Source organism: Cryptomeria japonica, chromosome 5, assembly GCF_030272615.1.
Source record: "Cryptomeria japonica chromosome 5, Sugi_1.0, whole genome shotgun sequence".
NCBI classification, from domain to species: domain Eukaryota; kingdom Viridiplantae; phylum Streptophyta; class Pinopsida; order Cupressales; family Cupressaceae; genus Cryptomeria; species Cryptomeria japonica.
Genome location: NC_081409.1, coordinates 244,002,388 through 244,026,781, shown reverse-complemented (window position 1 = coordinate 244,026,781; position 24,394 = coordinate 244,002,388). Strand labels below are relative to the sequence as shown.

Here is a 24,394-nt window from a genome sequence, read left to right as displayed (position 1 = left end):
GTTGCTACAGACTTCTCATATTTTAATCGCTCCTTTGAAATGAAATCTTTGTTTAGCATGAGAACCCACTTCAATAACTTTACTTAATTGTTGCTCTTGAGGAACGCATAGGAATGTCGTCTCTTAATCTTTCCGATTATTCATTAACAACTATTGATTTCAATTGTGATCGACTTATGTGATTTTACTGTTGAATGGTACGTCCTGAAATGGTTATGATGGATCACAATCTAGAAATCGTAATGTGGCAACTATCCTTTGATGGATTCAACAATTATTTTCATATAAGCCAAATATTTCACCCTTAAAAGACTATTACACCCTTCATCGTCTTAAACAATGTTCTGCTCGAACCCAAATATTTCCTTTACTTCTTGGGAGAGTTCTTGGAATAACTTATTTGTGTTTGAGTTGTCAAATCTGAAGTCAAAATAAAAACAACTCTTGTGAGATTTAGTGTCTTAATCCAAGAAGACAAGTAAAAACAGTGAAATAGGTTTACCTGGCTCTGCAAGTAAGATATGACTGGTATACTCTGCCTACATGTTTATTCACACGGGCTCCTAACTTCATAGCTATGCGCTCTTGCTTTTCCATTTGACCAAAAGAGTGCCCATTTGCCTATTATCATTACACATTTTTGTAATAATCATTTAATGGATAAAATTTTAAACAACAATTTCGTCTAAAATGCCTTGACAGTCTTCATCAATGTCACCGCTAATAAATAAAAAATATTCCTCCGCAACTTACATTTAATGACATGTTTAAAGCATGAGAAGAAAGATCTTCCATGTTGGCAAATAGCTTGAGAGAATCCTTTACTTTTATTGGTTTGCCCCTAACATCAACATAAGGATGGGCTTTGAAATACTGATGAAACATCCCAAAAAGCTCTCCTTTAAATATTGGGTTTGCAAGAGAAGACGCCATTTGATAAACCTCCAGGCCAGATTTGCCAGCATGCTTTGCCATTACTGCAAGTATTGCGTTTGCAACCATATCTACTGGGACCTGTGTGGAAAAGTATTTGTCAATACAATTCAAAAAAACACTTTTAAAACTTGTAACTGTATGTTGATACTTACTATATCAAGTGTCACATTTGGATCACAAATTAGGGCAGAGAGCTGGCCTTTTGAATAGTAGCAATTATTGGATCTACCATTCTGCAACAATTGAATTATTATATGCTGTTTAGTCCACAACTACAAAACTGTTTAAAACATTATAAACATATCTTAAAACCTTAAAAAACGAAAAAAAAAAGGAAAAAAACAATATCTCAATGAAGTAGATGATTGGAATATTATAAAATTATAAGTAGTAGGTTGCAGAGGAAAGGCCTTTTAGGATATTTATGTTCTATTTCTACAAAGATCATTTACCTAAACAACTATTACGATGGAGAAGAAAGAATAAACCATCAAAAGAAGGTTCATGATGAACTGGTCTGCAGAACATAAATAAGGGCCCTCTACTAACCAAACAGAAAAGTGGGCAGAAAGTGAGGACCCCAGACTAATAGGAGAGCAGAAAAATAAAGAACCCAGAAAAGATTGTCAAGTATATTTGAAATTGAATAATTTAATGAACTAAATATGTATTTTAAAAATAAGTACAAACAATCTTATAATGGAGTTAACCCAAATTGATATAGATGGCACAGCCAATTTTGATTCATTCTTATAAATTATCTTCTAAGACACTTTGAGAGGTATCAGGAACTAGTGTTTGGCTAGGAAGTACTTGATACATACATGAAATTTACGAGTGTTCTTACCGAAGGCCTTCTATCCATCCAGGAAATGGATCACTGTAGGTTCCTTCAATCACACTAGGTCTAACAATAGCCGATGGGATTTCTCCTCTGTTCTGGTCTAAAAACATTTCTCCCATTGCCTTGCTAAACACATAAACATCATTCCATCCATATGTTCTTGCCCTGCACAGTTTATGAGGTAAAATATATTTATTAAATTTTTGAGAATGTTTTTATCTTCTTGTTTTCAGAACTAACTTCTAGGCACATCTTTTAGGGATAAATTGGATTCGTAGAATATGAAAACTGAAAATATAATATAACAAATTAAGAGGAAGCTCAGGAATTCATTGCGTACCTTTCCAAAGCCATGTCTTTCATTGTTTGAGAAATGCCATCCTCATTTTTAGCTTTAGAGCTTTTGGAATCTGACATTCTGGTTTGATGAAAATTCAGACTTATTTTGGCTAATTCAATTTCATTTAGAATGTTCAAAGCTGGAGCATCTTCTAGCCCTTTGAATGGTTTTTCTACTATCCTCCCTTCTCTTTGCCCATTGACATATGCTACAGGTTAAGATAACAAAAGCAGTGTCATGTTCAGAATGTAATAGTTTGTTTTGCTTCCATTAATTACTAAGCTTGCAGGTATAATTTATGATATAAATAGTAGTACCTTTTGATACATGCAGAAAGAGCTGTAGCTTTCTGCAACTTCTTCCAAACTCCATGAGCCGAGAAGGTCCTCTTGTATTTGTCTCCAAAGCAACATCATACCTAAATGATAAATATACATGGCAGGTTTGTAATTAGATTTTATATTTCTCACAGTTTGAGAATGCGTTTTGTTATTGCATTGGCTTAAAAAATGTATTATATTCTGTTAAATCAAAGAAAAATATAAATTAAAAACTGTCCAGTAAGACGGGCTCATGTGCTAAAACCAAATGCACTTCAATTAGTTCATATAAAATTCATCTATTAGTCATGGTTTATTTAACCATATCTAAAAGGTATCCTGCAGATTGGCACATCCACAAACAATGAAATTTTATTGGTTTGTAAATTATCACTCTTCTGATAGATTAGTGAATGCGATCGGAATGTCAATTAAAAATATAAAATAATTAAAATTGAAATAAATCATACACACTTCTTTCTAGATTGTAGGAAACTCATATTTCTGATGTTGTAGTTAATCTGAACAGTTTCCAGCAACAAAATTGATAATTTTATCAGTTAAAAGCTTTATGCAATGTTTAATTTATGATATAAACAATTTTTGAACAAATAATATTCAAAATTTACTTCGAATATGGCCGCTTTTGTTTCGTCCGTGCCCCAGACTCGGCGAAGCTCGTCACGATGAAGCTGTGTGCACTGTTGACAGCCGGTTGTGTGCGTGCATTTCTGTATCTTCTTTCCTTGCGCATTTTGCTCGATTTTCTCGAAACAAAAATGTAAAATGGAAATCTCTATTGTTTCCTTTGCATTTAGCGTCGTTGTCGCTTGAAACCTTTCAAAATATTTACTATTTTCCTGTAAATTCACCACCGTTTACGAGACCTTCAAGACCTTAATATCGCTCATAATCTCTCACAATGAGTGATTATTTTTTTGTTGAATTTTCATGTTGTAAAATCTTTATTGCTTTCTCTAGAATTCAAGTTCAATTTCTCCCTGTAGAAAGCATGCCTATAAATTTTGTAAAGAAAATTCTGAACTTTATTTTTTGAGCATTTAATGTCGCTTTCTTCAAAGATACCTTCCGGCCTGACCACGCTTCGAATCTCTTCGAGCCCCTCAAGTTTTTACCCTCTTGTAGATTAAACGCCGTACTTTTCTTTGAATTCAACGCTACCTTTCCTGCCTCGCCCAGAATCAATATGTGCACCAACAAGACCTTCAAATCATACAAATCTCTCTGTTTTTTTCTTGTTTTTCTGAGGCTTCTTATAAAACAAAATTCTTCAATTTCTATTTCCTGTTTTCTCGGATATATCTCATTTTTTGGGGTTTCTACTTAAAATCTCTTAATTTCTCATTGTATTCTGGTCTTACCATAAATCTCTCAAATTTTTTCAGCTCGTACTTCAAAATTTACGAATCTTTTCTCATTTTATTGAGCTTTTACTTGAAATCTCTTAATGTTTCCATGTCCTCTGCTGTTAACCTCGTCATTTTGTTCTGATTTATATTCTCTCAAATGCTTCAATTTAGACGCCACTCTCGCTGGGATTCGATTTGTTGACCAGCTTTAGCTTAGAATTTTGTTTTGAATCAGATCTCTTTCTTTTTTGGGTTCTTAACAAGGAAAATCCAAATTATCCTTGACTGTGGTTAATCTCGACAGTTCCAGTCAAAATTTGAATTAAAATAAATATATATTAATTAATAATTTTTTCAAATATTATTATAATGTTAAAGTGTAATTCCTATTATATATTTATTGTTTTCCAAAAATAATTTCGACAGTTCCAGTCAAAATTTGAATTAAAATAAATATATATTAATTAATAATTTTTTCAAATATTATTATAATGTTAAAGTGTAATTCCTATTATATATTTATTGTTTTCCAAAAGTTCTTTATATTTACTGTCAGTATATAAGTTGAATAGACAAGACAATTTATATTGATGTTTTATGAAATTCTATATTTATTGTCACAGTATATTTATGTTTAAAAAATATATATATAAAATATTATTTTCGAAGTGTCTATTTTTACATCAATTTATCATATATAAATTGAATAGATATTTGTGATATATAAGTTGAATAGACATTTGTCATATATAAGTTGAATAGACTTGTGGAAAATGATCCCCCTCCTTTTTAGATAGTTTTTCTAAAAGTAGGTATATTTTAGTTTGAAACGTTTATTTTACAATTTAATTGTTAAATGTATGTCAGCCATGTTTTATTTTTATGTACAACATACCATTCAACTCTTTAAAACCATTGTATAAGCTCTCTTGCCTAATAACAAATATATCTTTCTAAATTAATTAATATATAATTATTATTGTCAACAATTAATAACTGTTTTGATTATTCATGACATTTGTTGATTGAATATAATTGACATGAGATGTTTCTAGATTTGATATTGAGCTTTTCATCTACCAATCAAACTCCATGATCCATCATCATCTTGTCTATTTCTTAATGATGGATCATAGAGTCTAAAACAATGTCAATAAAAAATTCAACATCAAATCCTTAAAACATCTCATATTATCATCATAAATTATGAAAAATATTATATATAAAATAAATATAATTAATTTTGTTTTCTCATTCACAATCTTCGGAACAAAAAAGCAATGGCCCTTAAAATGTACAAGGCAACAACGCATTGATGACGACAATAGTATCTTTGATTGTAATAGGTAAACCACATTAACCCTCCTTGATCTTTAAGATATCTAGTCAAAGGTGTAAGGAAAGCCAAGCGCGGAAAACGCTCTCCTATCGTCAATTCTAAGGGGATTAGCAAGCAAGGAAGTATTTCAATTTCAGTTTGTAGTACATTAAAATAAACACAGACAGAAGTTTAAGATAAACCAGACAAAATAGCACCAAAGAAAGACACCAAATATATGTTGGAAAACCCTTACGAGTAAAAAACCCACCACCAAAGAGAGATCACTTTATTCAGTAAACAACACGATTACAATAAAGTTATCAGATCCTCTTTTCTGGACTCCGATCTCAGAACTCTGTTCTCACCTCATGCAGACACACTCAGGCTTCCAACATACAGGACTCCACACCATACGTCACACAGTAACCTCACTTCCTCATCGGTTACATCTCTAGCAACATATATATCAGCCATCAATTACAACGTATCGGTTAAGCATAACCGTTATGGAGTCCAACCGTCTGTCATTCAGTACCATCCATCCAGCTAACCAACATTCTATTTTGGTTTCCTTTAGATACTCCGATTACATCTTCCATGTCGACCGTTCAACTGTGAGTTTTCACCAATCGGTTAGACATCTAACTATCTACGTCAGCCTGCATTTGTGAGAAACACAATATCCCACATGCACAAGGAAGTCGGGTCAGTTCGTATTCATATACACTGACAAGACCATCTTCGGTTTGAGCGCACACCTGTAGTCAGTCTCTACTCCATCGACCATCGAAAAGACCACAAATGCATTGCTCCGATCTCCCGATGAACCAGTAGACGACTCCACTGATGTGACTCCAAACAGGTTGGCTCCATCAGCTCATCGGGATAGCCTTCAACAGGTAGACCCGATCTCCCGATGACACCACAGCGACTCTATCGGGCCATCAGCATAACCCAACAATGTCATCCCGATCTCTGATGATACTCTGATCGCCGAAGGTGACTCCATGGGTCATCGACGTAGCTTCCATCTTGTTAACCCGATTGCCGATATCAACCCGATTGCCGAAGACGACCTCATCGGGTCATTGGCAAGACAATCAAACTATCTACCCCGATACCAACGAAGGCAAACTCATCGGGTATCGATGTAGCAACCAACCATGTCATCCCGATATCCGATGATACCTCGATCACCAAAGGAAATTCCATTAGGTTATCGGCAAGACAACCAAACAACTATCTCGATTGTCCGATCTTCCTTGATCTGCTCGATCTCTCTTTCTGCGCTCTGCCATGTGGCACCCCCTGATTGGCTTCGAAGTCCCTGTCCTGCCACCTTAGCACGACCTCACTAACCACTAGGAATGAAGCTCTTCTTTGTCGGGCCCCACCACTTGGTCGGTTTCGTCGGGTCATCAGAAACTGTAATGCCCCGCCAGGAAACCCCGAAGGGATAAGCCAAAATACAAGATAAGAGTGCAATAATTTTATTTTTTAAAGATACACCACATAAGATACAACAAGATATCAAAGATTCATAATTGCATAGCGGAAGACATCAACTAACACCTAAAGAGTTTCCCAACGAGATTACTTAAATATCACAATTCACTTAACTCACACAATTAATCCAATGAGCTGCTAATCTAGCAACGAGATAATTCTTAATCAGGATAATTTCTTTCAAAAGATGGAAATATAAATCACAAGCAATGACTCACCCATTAAGATCTATTCATAAACTTCATTCAAGCTTTTCATTTAAAATTACAAGCCATACATCTAATATCCTAACACACTAGAATTCCATCATAAACATAAGAGATCTTTTCAAGCATACTAATTTCCTTAACAACAACTGAATATATCCATTACTCTAAGTTACATTCTTTCATATTCCATCTTATTGCATTTTAAAAGACGATTACATACATGCATCAACGATAAATCTCATCTAAACCACTTACGCATTCGATCCACATGGCATTCAAGAAGGGACTGAATATAAGCATTTAAAGTTAATTCCATTTTATCCACTTAACCATTCTAACATAAGCTAATCATACAAGAAAAAGCTGAATAAGGGAAACATAAGAGAATAACATCACATAACACCATAATGATCTCGGAGTTCACCCCTAAAGGGCTACATCTCCGGGTCTGCTCAACTGCAAGACCCCTCTGATAATTAATAAAGTTAAGAATACAAGAGGTTACACCAATTACAATCCTGCCATCAAGGCGAAACATAAACAATATACAAGCGACCACATCGGCCAATTAATACATAAACGATCCCTGAAAAGAACAGGATCCAGCTGAACATAATCAAAGCTAAAAACATAAGTCCAGAAGAGCATCCACAAAACTGAGCCATCACCACCCAAGGTCTAACATGAAACCCATACTCACAAGGGCAGAGACAAAAGGACGACCCACAAAGGTACTCCTAACAGGACAAAACGACAACACACTAGCGAACGTAGGGACAAGTGTCATCACACAACCTGGCACGGTTACCATGGCAAGTCTTCATAGGTCCTCGCCCCATACAATGGGTTACCCTGGCAACCTAATCCGAGCTTTCGGCCCATCCAAGCCTCATGTGGACCCACACATCCTCTCGTGAAGACAAGGATGGTGGTTTGCCATTTCAGGCCTTCTCACAGCATGTCGAATCTATGATAGCACTCGTCCCATGTGTGAGGCACAATTATCTTACTTAGAGATTACATTCTAATCTACTGATAGGTTATCACTTATTAGACTCACTTTCGACGGGTTACCCAGCAGCCACTTTGGGCACGGCCCCCAATCGAAAGCCACTTTCCCATACGACACTAGACTAAACTCAGACGAACTCAAAACCAAGGACTAGACATGGTCAGACGAACAGAGTTCAAGAAGGGAGAAACAATCATCTGGTCAAACGCGACTCAAAAGATGAACACTTACTGACGGTACTCTAACTAGAGACCTGACAACTAAGGTCAACCACGAATCATCATTCGACTCACACATAGAGGATATGACCAAATACAACACTACCACCACACAACAGTCAACTCGGAATCGAGGACTGAAACAGGTACCCCAAATCATGCCATACGACAAGGTCCTATCAAAACAAGCACGACATGCCATTTCATAATTAAAAGCGAATACAGAAATTAAACTCGCATAGGCAATATCCAGAAGATACAATCTTTTCTAAATTGATCTAAACATTAAAAGTCGATCAAGTTTTCTACAAGATCTAAATCAGATTACAGTTATCTACCTCATCTAGGAATAGGTTGTTCTTGGTTTTCTAACTCTCTAAGGTCCAAAGCATTGAACAGACATATAAAGCCATAATGAGTTTTTAAACCAATTCATATTAATAAAATTCAGACAACCATTAATCAAATAAATAAGATATTTAATCTCCAATTAAAACGTCATAGACATACTGGTTCAAAACCGTCCTCTACAGTTTCATATTTTTCAAACCCAGATGCATAATACGGATCACGGAAATATAATTATAAAAAGAGAATCTAATGAAGATAATCATTTCCAAAAGCACATCGTTTAAATTCAAATTCCCAATGATAAATATTTCACTTACACCTCAATTAGCCAACTTCCCTAATCAGCTAGAAGGCAAGATATAAATTTATTAATCCAAGATCAATCAGAATATAATCAATAATATTCAATTGCGAAATTAACAGTTTTAGAACTTAATTAGAAGGGGTGCATAAGTCATGAAATGACATTGAATAATGATTAACCTATAAACTCCATTATAAAATTAATCAATACCAAATTAACATTTATCATGACATTGCCACCCTAATCATAATTAAGAAACTAATTTCCACTTAACAATAAAATAATATTTAAAATATTATAAGCATTTTTTTTTTGAATAAAAAAAATACATTAAAAAAAAACCATCTTTTAAAAAAAAACTAATTTAAAAAAAAACATTTTTAGAAAGGGGCGAGGGCGGGGCCCACCTCCCAACGGGGACGGCTGGGCCCCCAACCCTAGCCGCAGGCTGAAGTCCGTGCGGGTGGTGCCACTATGGTGCTCGCAGGTCCGCGGCGCCCTGCGGCCACCGCGGCCCCTGCGGCCACCATAGTGAGTCGCGGCCGCTGTTGCACAGCGAGCAAGAGCAAGGGAAAACGAGCGGGGAAGCCAGGGAAAGGGGGACGAGCGGGGGAGGGGAGGAGGAGCGGGTGGAGCTCCGCTCCCCGCCCTCCAACCCCAAACCAACAGTCTTTTAAAAAAAACACACGCCCAGTCCGGTTTCAAAATATATTTAAAAAAAAAAAAAAAAAAACGACACACAGTCCGAACTAAAACAAACGCCCATCCTAAATTTCATAATGAATTTCGATTTAATAAGAACTGTGTTTTGGGTATCATATTTTTGATGATATACATTCTTCCCAAATACAAAAGGGTTTGAAACACCCAAACAGTTGTGAGGAATAACACACCTCCATTAAATCTATTGATTTTTATTAACAAAACCAGGCATGGCAAAAAGAATCATATTAACACAATGGTCTAACTATGAAATTCTCTTGAAGAACACAAGCCACAAGCATGGATTTTAACCCACAATTCCAAATTTAGAACTGATAACAATATTTAAAAGGTTGGATTTTGCCAACAATCAATTTCACCCAACAGACCATTTCAAAACAACAAGGAAGAACAGTTAAGGTAAATCCTACCTCCATACGCATTCCTGGAATAGCTGAAGGAGAGCCCAATCCTGCCAGATCCAGAAGAACTATCTTCCTCCCCAAAACCCCCAATTTTATCCAAAATTACTTTCCAACCAAAAAAAATTCTCCAAAATGTCCATCCTCCAATTTTCCCCAAATTTTGGGTTATATGGAAGAGTTGACCAAAATTCCATTTTTGGAATTAAAATTCTTATTTACAAATAATTCTCAACATTTAATCCTTTTCTAACTATAACAACAAATTGACTTGCTTTTCAATTCAAAATCGATTTTCTCATTCAACTGAAATTTAATCTTTCTAATTTCAAAAGCCAACAGAATACAATCAATCTATTGCGATAAAATACAAAACTTTCTTTTTCAACAGCATATATAAAATGCATTTAATATTCAAAATCAGTCATTTAATCGAACTTACTCCCAATTTAAAACGAGCAATCCAATATCAACGAAAATCGCATAACGAAATCCCGATTAATCTAGTCCATTAAACTCTAATGCACAAATACATATTTAATCAAAATAATTACTAAGGATTAATTAATCAATTTAACCATGCACACCAAGCACGCAAACCGAGAAGGTCAACCAAACAGATGACCCGCAAACCCAAACAAAAAGGGAACACCGACGACGACTGGCGATGCTCACTTGAGCACGACTAGGGTCAACTAGGGTCTTACGACCACCTAATCCAACTCTAAGGATTCAAGAGGTACACTCAAACCTGCAAATCCAGGTGAAGACGAACCTCGCACTCGTGCGGCGTTGTACCTGAAATTTCCTGCAACCAAGAGTCATACATGCATACATGTATAAAATTTAATGAAAGCGTTAGCCCGATATTAATACCACGAAATAGGTACACTAACAACTTGCATACACTAGTGTGAAAACCACCTCAATAGCTATGCGTTAAATCAAACATCTGACTATAATCATAATATTAAGATAAACTAACCAAAATTAAACTGAGATTAGAGATTGATTTGGGCAGGGGTACTACAGAAACACACCTAAACTGGCTACCCCGATCCCTGATAACATCGAAGTCGACCAAAGCAAATCCATCGAGTATCGGCATAGCATTCAGCAAGCTCCTCTGATAGTCGATGACATCCCGATTGCTGAAGCCGAGTTCATCGGGTCATCGGTGTAACACTAACCAAGCTCACCCGATAGCCGATGTCAACCTAAGGCAACTCCATCAGGTATAGGCGTAACGCCGAACAGGTCCACCCGATAGCCGATGCTACCCCGATGACCAAAGATGACTTCATCGGGTCATTGGGATGACTTCAAACCTGCTTCTCCGAGCTCCGATGAAGAAGGATACATCATGTTCTCTAGTTGTTCCATCGGGGTAGGTTATATCAATCAGCTTGAACACAAATCAAGTTAATTCGAGGCACATTTCCAACAATCTCCCACTTAACAAGGAATTCACTGGACTGCCAAACACTTACAGACATCACTGAGAAACATGGACTCTAAAGCCCATCAATGTTGATATACCACTTGATCATAAATCATTAGGAAATAGAATTTATTGTGTGCATCATTGAGATACCTGCAAAGTAGTCACATCTCATTCATGGACATACCTACCTTCTACCATGCCACTGCCATTGGACACACATAGAATCTATCCACTGAGAAAACCATATAATCTGTCTGACAGAAAAACATAACTCTGTCTCCCAAGAATACAAAACTCTCAATCCAAAAAGTTTAACCGAATGTACCAACATTTGTCACAAACATAGCTGGAAAAACACCTACAGCAAGTGCTAGCACATCCAACTATACATACCTTCAAGATATACTATATTTCCATGTATCCATGAGTACCTTTAACTGATCAGCCCATGCCAAAACTCCAAATGAAAAACCACAATATCATGAAGTATCAAGCAAATGACCAGTGTCCTCAAAACATAAAACCAAGATCAATGTCAAAATTCCAACTGTAGAATCAGGAACTTAAACATGACAACCATGATCTAAAACATCTCATCCAAAGAGATAACATGCTCCATATGAGCACCTCCATATCATGCCATAACTCTAAATGCATCTCAAGAGTGTACCACGACACAATAAAAACAACTTAACAAGAATAACATGTTAAAACATAAACAACATCTCTACCAAGGACTTATGAATCCTCAAGATGTCAGCATCTTCAGTCACATGAAGATCATCCACCATCAAGTGATGAATATACATCACTGCCAAACATGGTACCGAGTCTTACATGGCATCGTGATAAACATCTTCTTCATAACGATTGAACCAGACATCAATAGATGTCTGACTTGCCAAAGTAGCTCAGAAGGCATCTCCATCATCATTCTGAGACCACCCAGAATCTGAAGAACTCTTATTTTTCTTCTTCTATCTACAATCCTTTCGAATATGACCAACCTTCCCACAATTCCAGCACTTCACTTTGGACTTCTTTCCAGGAGCAGAACTTTCCTCTTACTTGGTTTTATACTTCTTGTCCTCTGTCTTGCCACGAACAACAAGGGCCTCCTTGACCATCTCAGAAGATTTCCTTCATGTTTCTTCTGACATCAACGAAGCAACCACATCTTCCATCTTGAAAGTGGTTGTTGTACTCCCAATGGCCATTACCAGATGATCCCATGTGTCAAGCTGAGAACATAACATAAGCATGCATCAATCCTCGTCATCAATCTTGACTCCCATAGAAGTTAGCTGAGCAGCCATCATGTTGAAAATATTCAGATGATTTGCAACAAATGTACCCTCATCCATCTTCAAGGAATACAACTTCTTCCTCCAGAACAAATTGTTTACCAAAGACTTCCCCTGATAAATATCTCCAAGTTTCTTCCACAGAAGATGTGCAGTCTTTTCCTCATGAATGTTTAACATAACAGAGTCTGATCAATCCTCTGGCTTTTCTATCTGCAAGATCCCAGTCTTCTTGCTTCATGCTTGAAGGTTTTTGTCCAAACATAGCAACCCACAGATCTCAATCAACTAGCAAATCTTCCATCTTGAGTTCCCACAACTCAAAGTTTGAACCATTGAACTTCTCAATTTCCACTCGTCCAGAAGTGTGTGCCATCTCAATCTGCAAACTAGATACTCTGCCAGACTCCCATTGAAAACAAAATTGACACAAAACAGCCCTACCCAACAAGGATAACACAACTAAATGGCTCTGATACCACTTGTAAGGAAAGCCAAGCGCGGAAAACGCTCTCCTATCGTCAATTCTAAGGGGATTAGCAAGCAAGGAAGTATTTCAATTTCAATTTGCAGTACATTAAAATAAACACAAACATAAGATTAAGATGAACCAGATAGAATAGCATCAGAGATAGACACCAGATATACATGGGAAAAACCTTACGAGTAAAAAACCCACCACCAAAGAGAAATCACTTTATTCAGCAAACAACGTGATTACAATAAAGTTATCAGATCCTCTTTTCCAGACTCTGATCTCAAAACTCTATTCTTGCTACTCTGTTCTCACCTCATGCAGACACACTCATGCTTCCAACATACGGGACTCCACACCATACGTCACACAGTAACCTCACTTCATCATCGGTTACATCTCTGGCAACATATATATCAGCCATAAATTACATCGTATCAGTTAGGCATAACCGTTATGGAGTCCAACCGTTTGTCATTCAGTAACATCCATCCACCTAACCAACATTTTGTTTCAGTTTCCTCTGGCTACTTTGATTACATCTTCCATGTCTACCATTCAACTGTCAGTTTTCACCAATCGGTTAGACATCTAACTGTCTGCGTCGGTCTGCATTCATGAGAAACACAATATCCCACATGCACCAAGAAGTCAGTTCGGTTCATATTCATATACACTGACAAGACCATCATCAATGTCCAAGTGCTCACCTTTTGGACTTCGGTTCGAGCGCACACCTGTAGTTAGTCTCTACTCCATCAACCATCAAAAAGACCACAAATGCGTTGCTCCAATCTCCCAATGAACCAGTAGACGACTCCACTAATGTGACTCCAAACAGGTCGGCTCCATCGGCTCATTGGGATAGCCTTCAACAGGTAGACCCGATCTCCCGATGACATCACAGTGACTCTATCGGACCATTGACATAACCCAACAATGTCATCTTGATCTCCGATGATACTTCGATCGCCGAAGGCGACTCTATGGGTCATCGGTGTAGCTTCCATCTTGTCAACCCGATTGCCGATATCAACCCGATCGCCGAAGACGACCTCATCGGGTCATCGGCAAGACAATCAAACTGGATACCCCGATCCCCGATACCAACGAAGGCAGACTCATCGGGTATTGGTGTAGCAACCAATCATGTCATCCCAATATCCGATGATACCCCGATCACCGAAGGCAATTCCATCGGGTTATCGACAAGACAACCAAACAGCTATCCCGATCGTCCAATCTTCCTTGACCTGCTTGATCTCTCTTTCTGCACTCTGCCACGTGGCACCCCCTGATTGGCTCCGGAGTCCCTGCCCTGCCACCTTAGCACGACCTCACTAACTGCCTGGAATGAAGCTCTTCTTTGTCGGGCCCCACCACTTGGTCAGTTTCATTGGGTCATCGAAAACACACCTAAACTGGCTACCCTGATCCCTAATAACACCGAAGTTGACCAAAGCGGATCCATCGGGTATCGGCAGAGCATTCAACAAGCTCCTCTGATAGCCAATGACATCTCGATTACCGAAGACGACTTCATCGGGTCATCGATGTAACACTAACCAAGCTCACCCGATAGCCAATGTCAACCTAAGGGGTAAGTGCACCAAGATGGTGAACAGAAAAGTGGCCACATGCCAAAAAAAAAAAAAAATTTCATAACCCGTGCGGGTTCTAAAATTTCAAAAATGTGCTAGGCTTGGTAACACCAAGCCTAGAGAAAAAACAATAAAAAAAACCAAAAGTTCGGAACATTTTTTTTAAATAAAAAAATTTAAAGTTTCTCAAAACCCGTACAGGTTTTGAGAAACATATTTCTTTTGTGTAGGCCACAGATTTTGGCCATTTTCAACGCCAAAACCCATGGAACAACAGCAAGGAGAAGCCAAAAAAGCATCGAACCCGCACGGGTTTGCAACTATTTTTTATTTTCCCATCACCGAGAGCAATTTTCAACAATGGCACCTCGTCGAACAGGTAAGATTTGATTTGTTTGATTATTTTTCTTTGCATTTTAATTAAATTAGGGTTTTTTAATTGATTTAAGTTTTGTTTTTATTAATTTGATGTTAGATTCTTCAAGCAATCCCCAAAAATGAAATAGACAACAAAGACCTCCTGCACAAGAAACACAAGAAAACCCTATTAACATTGCACAAGAGCAACAAGAAAACCCTCAAAATCCTGAAAATGCTGCTCCTCAACAACCACCACCACCCCGAAACCCTCCACGTCCTCCATTAGATCATGTAGATGCCACACAAGAGGATCTCATCAATTGTCTTACACAAAATAGTGCCCAAATTTCTATATTGGTGAATAGGTTGAGGACCTCTAGGCTTGAGCACCACTCAACCCTTGCCAAAACACTAGAAACAATAGCTAATAATGCAAATGAGGTATCTAGGGAGGTTACGAAATGGGGTTCATGGAGGGATATATGTCAAACATTTTATGCGGATGGGTTGTCATATGATCAAGTGAAGAAAAAGGGCATAGTTAAAGCTGAAATATGTGCTCTTTTCACCAATCCTGTTACCAGAGAGGGAGATTGGGAAAAGGAGAGAGAGAGAGAGAGAGAGAGAGAGAGAGAGAGAGAGAGAGAGAGAGATTGGTATTGGGAAAAGGAGAGAGAGAGAGAGAGAGAGAGAGAGAGAGAGAGAGAGAGAGAGAGAGAGAGAGAGAGAGAGAGAGATTAGGGAAAGGAGAGGGGGAGAGGGAGAGAGAGGGAGATTGGTAAAAGGAGAGGGAGAGAAGGAGAGGGGGAGGGAGAGAGGGAGATTGGGGAAAGGAGAGGGGGAGAGGGAGAGAGAGGGAGATTGGGAAAAGGAGATGGGGAGAGGGAGAGAGAGGGAGATTGGGAAAAGGAGAGGGGGAGAGAGAGAGGGAGAGAGAGGATTGGGAAAAGGAGATGGGGAGAGGGGGAGAGAGGGAGATTGGGAAAAGGAGAGGGGGAGAGAGAGAGGGAGAGAGAGGGAGATTGGGAAAAGGAGAGGGGGAGAGAGAGAGGGAGAGAGAGGGAGATTGGGAAAAGGAGAGGGAGAGAGGGAGAGAAGGAGAGGGGGAGGGAGAGAGGGAGATTGGGGAAAGGAGAGGGGGAGAGGGAGAGAGAGGGAGATTGGGAAAAGGAGAGGGGGAGAGGGAGAGAGGAAGGGAGAGGGAGGGCAGAGATGGGGAGAATAGGATAAAGAGAGGGAGAGGGAGAGAGAGAGAGAGAGAGTATAGGAGAGAGAGAGGGAGAGAAAGAGAGATTTAAGATAATGAAAGGGGGAGGGAGAGGGGGGAGAGGGAGAGGGAGAGGGAGGGTGAGAGAAAGAGAGAGAAGGGTGAGAGGGTGAGAATAGGATAGGATAATGTGTGTGTGTGTGTGTGTGTGTGTGTGTGTGTGTGTGTGTGTGTGTGAGAGAGAGAGAGAGAGAGATGAGGTAGAGAGAGAACAAGAAGGAGAAAAGGGTGAGAGAATCGAAAAATAGAGAAGTGTGAGGGGGAGAGAGATGAGATAGAACTCAAGGAAGATAATTAGGGCTCAGAATAGACAAAGACAATGATGGGGGAAGTAAGACGAGAGAGAGAGGAAAAGAAGAGGTACATGCATGTATACAAACATATATACATATATCTATATAAATATATGTATATATAACTATAGATATGCATATATACATACATAAACACATATTATCTAGGTATGTCTAAACTATTTGTAGTAAATTGTAAGTTTACAAGCATACATTATTATGTCTTCATAACCCGTACGGGTTTTGTGAAACAAAAAAAAATGTTTTTAGTTCTTCATAACCCATACGGGTTTTGTGAAACAAAAAAAAATATTTCTAATTCTTCATAACCCGTACGGGTTATTTAGAACTGCGAATAGTACTTTTGGTTCTTCAAAACCCGTGCGGTTTTTGGCTTGGTAAGAGGGTTGGAAAACAACCCTAAGGCTTGCAAGCCCATTTTCCCCCCTTTTTTGTTCCTTTACACGTTTTTTCATCCTCCACCATGATTTCTTGACTTCATCATCATCGGGTTTATAAATGATCAAGTGAGTATCTCTAAAATTACCACCATAATTTCACACATCTTCTTAGTTTTCTGACCATATAATTTTTTTAATTTTTGGACAACATTAGCATAGTAAACTTTAATTTTCTTTATCAGTGCCTTGACAGTCCTCACAGACGTATATTTACCATTTTTTTTAATAACTTTTGATATACTTGACCAAATTCAAAATAAATTATATATTATTGTTCTACACTAGATTCTATACACTTCAAAAAAAAAAATTTGCATTTTTTATTATTTTGATGCAAGTTATGCCCAACGCACGAACAGGTACCAAATTTTCAGGATGCGGTCACTTCCAAAAATCATAAAAAATAAAATACTCGACGGAAAATTACAAAAAAATACACAAATTATAGATATCACTCTTACCTATCATCCTACCAAATGGTTTTGCAAAATACTAAATCTAACTATATATTTTGTGCAGTGCACGAAAACAACTATGTTATATTTTTTTGAAAAAATCAAGAACAGTTTTTCGTGCGTGAAAGGTTTGACCTTCTTAATCTTATCCAATTTTAAAAACAGTTGGTAGTTTAGAAACTAGATTCAGAGTACTACAATTTTTATTCTTTTCTCAACTCCTAGTTTTGAGTGCATGACCTTCAAATAGCTCTTTGAAGTTCAGGTTTACTTATTTTCAGAAAAAAAAAAACAAAAAAACAAAACAAGTGGCCACTTATACCCCCCTTTTTGCTCACCATCTTGGTGCACTTACCCTAAGGCAACTCCATTGGGTATCAGCATAACGCCGAATAGGTCCACCCGATAGCCGATGCTACCCCAATGAGAAGACGACTTCATCGGGTCATCGGGATGACTTCAAACCTACTTCTCTGAGCTCCGATGAAGAAGGATACATCATGTTCTTCAGCTATTCCATCGAGGTAGGTTATACCGACCAACCTGAACACAAATCAAGTTAATTCGAGGCACATTTCCAACAGAAGGTACCTTAGATTTGATGATTATTTTTTCTCTTCTTTATATGTGACTTATTGTTTAGGCTTCTAAGCTATAACGAATGCAGGAGGATCCATTATAAAGTGATCATTTTGAAGTGAAGTCTGATACATATTCTCCATTGCCTCCTTAACCATTCACTTTGACCACCACAAATTTGTAGAATTGATCCAAGACTTATGTACAAATGATACAATGATCACATACTATGGATATCAATAAAATCACTTCTAATTAATAACTTTTTTCTCAGCTGAACAACTATTGACCCAATATATTTTTTTAAATGAACTTTTAATTAACAAATTACAATAACCACAAGTTGACTCCTTCCCTACTGATATACAAATAATATATACTAGCAATTGCACCTTGGTGTGCAATGGGTACGCCGAAGAGGTGTGGATGGTCAATTAGGAATAAATTTATTCTATTAGTTGCATACATTTGTGCAACACGAGTTCAATTGGCATGCCATTTAGAAAATATTCTTTGTGCAACAAAGGTAACAATGACCTTTCACATGATTAGTGATGTCTTTTGCTTTGTGCCCCCATTCTTGATGCATTTGTGATTTCATCTTATATGTTGTTCTGCTTATCATGATACCTTGTGTGCACATTGGTATGTAATGGAACATTAAATGTGAATGACACTTACAATGCAAACAAATTGTTTGTTTAATGTTGGTTCAATTAATGTCTTGCATAAAAGCTTGCAACACTATATTATTGAAATGTCTAAAAAGGAGGAAGAGGGAGACACAGGGAAACAAATGTATGCAAATAGAGAGGGGGCAAATGAAGATATCGGTAGAAATTAAGTTAGAAGGAGAGAGGAAGAGGGACAAAAATAGATGCAAAGAGGCATTACGAGAGATAAAGATAGAGATATATAGGGAGATAGAGATATAAAGAGATATAAGGATATAGAGAGAGAGGGGTAGAGAAAGGGAGTGACAGAGATAGATAGAGAGAGATACAAACAAAGAGAAGTAGAGATAAAGAGGGAGATTTGAGAAAGATATATGGAAAGAGAAATAGAGAGATAGAGATACATGGGAAGAGAAAGGGAGAGAGAGGAGAGATAGAATATAAATAGGGGATATAGAGGGAGGTAGAGATTGGATGAGACGAAGAGGGGGAGGGAGAGAGAAAAAGAGAGACAATGAGATAGATAGAGAGACATACAAACATAGAGAAGCAAAGATAGACAAATAGAGATTGAGAGAAATAGAGGGAGATAGAGATATGTGGGAAGAGAAAGTGAGAGGTAGAAATCAAGATATAGATGAGAGAGAGAGAGAGAGAGAGAGAGAGGGGGGGGGGAAGAGATGTAAGGAGATAGAGGTAGAGAAGGGTATGAAAAGATAGTGATAGATAGGGAGGGGAGGGAGAGGGAAAGATGACTTAATAGATAGAGAGGGGAGAGAGTGATAAAGAGGGATATGGAGAAGGATAGGGAGAGTAAAAGAGATGGAGTTGATAAGAGAGAGATAATGAGAGAGGTAGAGAGATATGAATAAAAAGAGAGAGGCCCAAGTGAGTGAGTGAGAGAGAGAGAGAGAGGTGGGGGGGACAAATGGAAGGGGAGAGGAAAAAATAGAGAGAGAATTAGGGGTAGGTGGAGAGATAGAAAGATGGATATATGTGAAGTGATATATAGAGAGAGATATGCATATATATGTAGCTTTGAGAGAGCATGGGGGGTGGAGGGAGAGATGGAATGAATAAGAGAGAAAGACAGATAATGAGATATAAATAGAGGAAGAGGTAGAGATGTGAAGATAGAGATGAAGGGGGGCAAAAGTGAGAGATAGAGGAGGTCATAGAGACCCATGATAGACTACAACTCATGCAGTGTTTGACTTTTAAAAAAAAATGAAAGCGTGGTACTCTAAGTTTAAAACTACTAGTTTATAACTTTCTTGATCGGTGAAGACTGTGAGTAATTTTTTTATATATGTACATTGATCATAAAATTCTTTTCAATGAATAATACAGATCAAGTTTTTTAGCCTATGTTATTCGCACAACACAACTCGTATTTTCTAAGTTAATTCTTTATTATTTCATTCTGCTATTCAAATGTCTATTTCTAATTTTATTTTTGAGTTTTTCGCAATCACCATAATATAAATTTGTAATAAAAAATAGAAAATATAATAATCAATATAATTATTATATTATTTTAAAAATAAATTTAGATTATGTAAATTGATATCCATTTTTTTCATTTAATTTTTTAATATTTATCTACTTCAGTTTTATTATTATTTAAATTTTACATTTATTATAACATTTAATTAATCAATCTATAAAATCACTACAAAAATAAATGAAAAAAGATTTGGATATATACTAACAGAGTTTAAATTTATATTTAAAATAAAATAAATATTATATTTATTATTCCAATTTTAATTTTAATTAATATATATATATATATTAAAAACTATTAAATTTTATTTCTTTCGCAATTATATTGTTTTTACCTAGATGCTTCAATACATACGAAATTTAATCAGAGTGATTTAATTTGTAAAAATATTATTGAACATCACATCACACACGTAAAACAAAACTTAAATATGAGATATATTTGATTAAAATTTTGACATTAATAAAACAAATGACGTACATAATATAAGTTTGAAACGTAATAAAAATGTTCTACTAAAATCATTTTTTAATATGAAGTATTTTAAATAGTATTTATTGCCTGCAATGTATTGACTACGAAAAGTCCGCAAGGAAGTACGAAACCAATGGAGCTGGCAGAGAGACTGCATCTCACAAGTTTGTAGGTTAAACATAAATTTTTGGGAGTTGATATGCATATTTGCAACATAGTTATAATCATTTATGTTAGTGAAAATTGATGAAACTCTCACTATCTAATGTGAAACAGGTAATTATCATACTTTTGTTCAATTAGCTGTGTATCTGGGTTATATCAAAAGATTGAAGATAGTTTCTTTTTAGTTGTGGGTACAAAGACATCATGCAGTTATTTTTTGCAAAATGCACTTGGAGTAATGATTTTTGCAGAACCTCGCTATGCAATGGCAGAATTGGAAGAAGGAGATATCTCGGCTCAATTGAATGATTATGAAGGATTAAAAAAACTTTATATTCGTTGAAGAAAAGATAGAGACCCCAGCATGATCATATGGATAGGTACTTGTACTACAGAGATAATCAAAATGGATTTGGAAGGTATGGCACCCAAACTAGAATGGGAAATTGGAATCCCAATTCTAGTGGCAAGAGCGAATGGACTCGATTATACTTTTACTCAAGGAAAAGATACTGTGTTAGCTGCGATGGCACATCATTGTCCGGAACCGGAATTCTCTGTTCGTGAACGAAAAGAAACTATACAAAAAAATTTCATTTCTCATTCTAGAAAAAAAGAGGAATTGGTTGAATATGCAAATCACCCCTCCTTAGTTCTTTTTGGATCTTTGCACGTACAGCCAGCTGCGGGAGGACAAAATCAATGGAAGAGGTCATGGACAAAATATTCGGTGGCAAATGCAGTGTACCGCTTATCGGGAGCAGGAAAGGAATGCACCAGTCGACCGTATTACGTGGAGCAAGAAACTCATCGGACGATCCAAACAGCTGCAATCGGTACTTAGGCGATATTGACCATTGATTAAAAAAGTTAACCCGTTCGGCCCATTTCATATAAGGATCGCCTTGGGCGAAATAAAGTTTGTCAGATTTAAAGAGGTCAAAAGACTATAATACACCTGCTCATATCCCAACAAACTCTTTTAACATAAGATATAATATTTATAGCATGTCAGAGATTAATAACTTACCTGGCATCAAATGAAGTGATACAGAATTCAAAATTATTTGTACATTGTGTGCAAGCTTTTCAGCCACATCAACTTGAATTCCTACATCACCAGCAACAGGTACAAGTTTTGTCAGTACAAATTCCTCCAACTGTCCTCCATAAATGCCTCTTAAATGTCTGGATAACTTCGAACATATATCTGTTAAAGCATCCGAGTTACAACAAAACATTCTAAATTAGATAGATAGTCCATTACCTACAGCAAAATGGACTAAATTAGATAGGCAGTCCATTACTTAGTATGAATATTTGAGCATTACATGCTGGTCAAGCATTGAGTGCACTAGTACAAAGGAACTGACCAGCACTAGAAAATATAAATGTACTGTAAAGTTCTCAGCCTGTAGTGTTTTGTTTTATTGTGACAATTATTACATTTGAGAGAAGAAAATAAGTTTGGAAAATATGGAAATAGTCTTGCATACATTCATTCATTGATATCTTGAGACATTAAATTTCTTCTGTTCAATATGAAATAGTCTTGTATACCCAACACATGTTTTTGCTTTTTAAAAAGAGGTTTTAATAACAACATGAATTATAATTGAATGCCTATCACGACTTATCCATTTCATTTGGCTGAAGCTATTCTGGCTTCAAAACAGATCTTTCGTACAGCGTGTTAGCGACAGGTTAGTCAATCACAGCCGTTTATTGCAAAATCGACAGTGTAAAATGCCCGGCTAACACGCATGTTAGTCAATCCATACTGTCGTTTTGAAACGAGAATAGATGCGTCCACTCACCCTGTTATTCATCTTCTTCTCTTTTAGTGTGTGCATTTGTTTATGTAATTTTCTTCTTTAGAAATTATTATCAATAAAGAATAAACTCTTACACACCAAAACCTTTTTTCTGTCATTTGCATTATATGCTCCAGGGCAAAATGCACAATGTACATCAGAGCTTACTTCATTCTAAAATATATTATATTATTCCAAATATCAGATACAATATCTTTTCTCTTAGTTTTTATTACTTTATGTGAGATTTTTTATACCATATATGGACACACCATTTTAAGAAACGCTTCTTCTAGATAATAATCTACCAACAATTATCTCCTTCCACAATGATATCTCATTAAATAATAATGTATAATGTTGTATAACAAATCATAAAATTTCTTTCAAATCTAGCCAATAGAATAACATAAGAAAAATGTGTGTTTTTAGAACATATCATATCCACACAAAAATTGTATGATTGGGGAGAGGGACCTATAATAATGGGGAATTTCAATAAATATTATACTAGGTGGACAAAATGAGTCTTATAGTGGTGCACTAAAACATCATGTCAATTCTTATCTCCAAAAAGATTTCTCTAAATTTAAAAAAAGCAATCAATTATGTGATACAACATCAATACACCAATAAAGATGACTTAGCATATTTTGAGAAGCACAAAGTTATCCTACACCACTATAGATTCCCTTTTCTTAAGTGATCAATACTATAACAATCAATGAAGATCACTTAATATATTTATTAATTTTCTCACTTAAATCTTTAATATTGTTCACATCTAAAAATCTTTAGAGCTGCTATAACATATTTTGTTATCATCAAGTAATTTAGACTTTCTTAAATTTTAGGTTATTGCAAAATTTAAGTTTGTTTTAGATTAGAAGGTTGGATCTTTTAATTAATGACTCCTTTTAATGAAAAATTGAATTGAATTTTAATAGTTAGTACTTTGATTATGTTTGAAATGGTTAAGATATTAATTTTTTATTTATTAATATCTAAATTTCACTATTTCTAATTATTTATAATACTTTCTTATTGTGAGTTTTAATTGATTAAATTGTAAGAAAAATATATATTTTATATTCAATTACTTTATTAGTTGAAGTGAGTGAAGTGTAAGGAAGAAAATAGGATGATTTAATTCATATCAGATTGATCATTATAATAATTTGAAACAAGATAATTTTGGTTTTAATAAGAAAATATATTAAATTTTCCATCCTCCATAACTACCTTCTATGTCAACATATTCCTAAATTCAAAATAAATTCAATTCCCAAATACAAAAATATAGATATTATGGAGATGGACATGACTAATAGATTAGTGCGGGTTCCATAAAGACATTAAAGATAACTCAATTGACAAATTCAAAATAAATTCAATTCCCAAATACAAAAATATTCCAATTCATGAATTAAAAATAATATTCACTTAAATTTAACAAATATATAAAATGTATTCATTAAAAACAAAAATATTCTCTTCTCTGTAAGCTTACTTAAAGACTTATGATAAGCATGCAAACTTTTGTTGTCCTACATCATAGACTCTCATATATTCAACATTTCACCTTAAAGTCCAAATATTTTAGTACAAAGCTATTCATTCCTATGTGTGAAAATAATTCTAGTATTGAAGTTTGAAAACTAAGTTT

General features: G+C 36.1%; 1 protein-coding gene and 1 pseudogene across 1 annotated transcript; one reads left to right on the top strand and one right to left on the bottom strand.

The window, feature by feature from the left end:
- Nucleotides 1–318: 318 nt before the first annotated feature.
- On the bottom strand, nt 319–2,523 carry LOC131064414 (fatty acyl-CoA reductase 2, chloroplastic-like). The gene is made up of 7 exons (XM_059220201.1): nt 2,438–2,523; nt 2,121–2,328; nt 1,784–1,945; nt 1,089–1,169; nt 754–1,014; nt 503–621; nt 319–420 (listed from the first exon to the last, which is right to left on the bottom strand). The coding sequence occupies exons 3-7, from the start codon at nt 1,799–1,801 to the stop codon at nt 333–335; spliced, it is 567 nt and encodes a 188-aa protein (XP_059076184.1). The 5' UTR covers nt 1,802–1,945; nt 2,121–2,328; nt 2,438–2,523; the 3' UTR covers nt 319–332.
- Nucleotides 2,524–20,979: 18,456 nt separating this feature from the next.
- On the top strand, nt 20,980–21,758 carry LOC131875844 (light-independent protochlorophyllide reductase subunit N-like; annotated as a pseudogene).
- Nucleotides 21,759–24,394: the final 2,636 nt, after the last annotated feature.

What these genes read in the sequence shown, in the direction of transcription:
- LOC131064414 (XM_059220201.1), bottom strand. An exon ending in CAAATGTGACACTTGATATA is followed by an intron (nt 1,015 to 1,088) that starts GTAAGTATCAAC and finishes TTTTCCACACAG; the next exon opens with GTCCCAGTAGATATGGTTGC. An exon ending in TATCTTACTTGCAGAGCCAG is followed by an intron (nt 421 to 502) that starts GTAAACCTATTT and finishes TTTTGACTTCAG; the next exon opens with ATTTGACAACTCAAACACAA.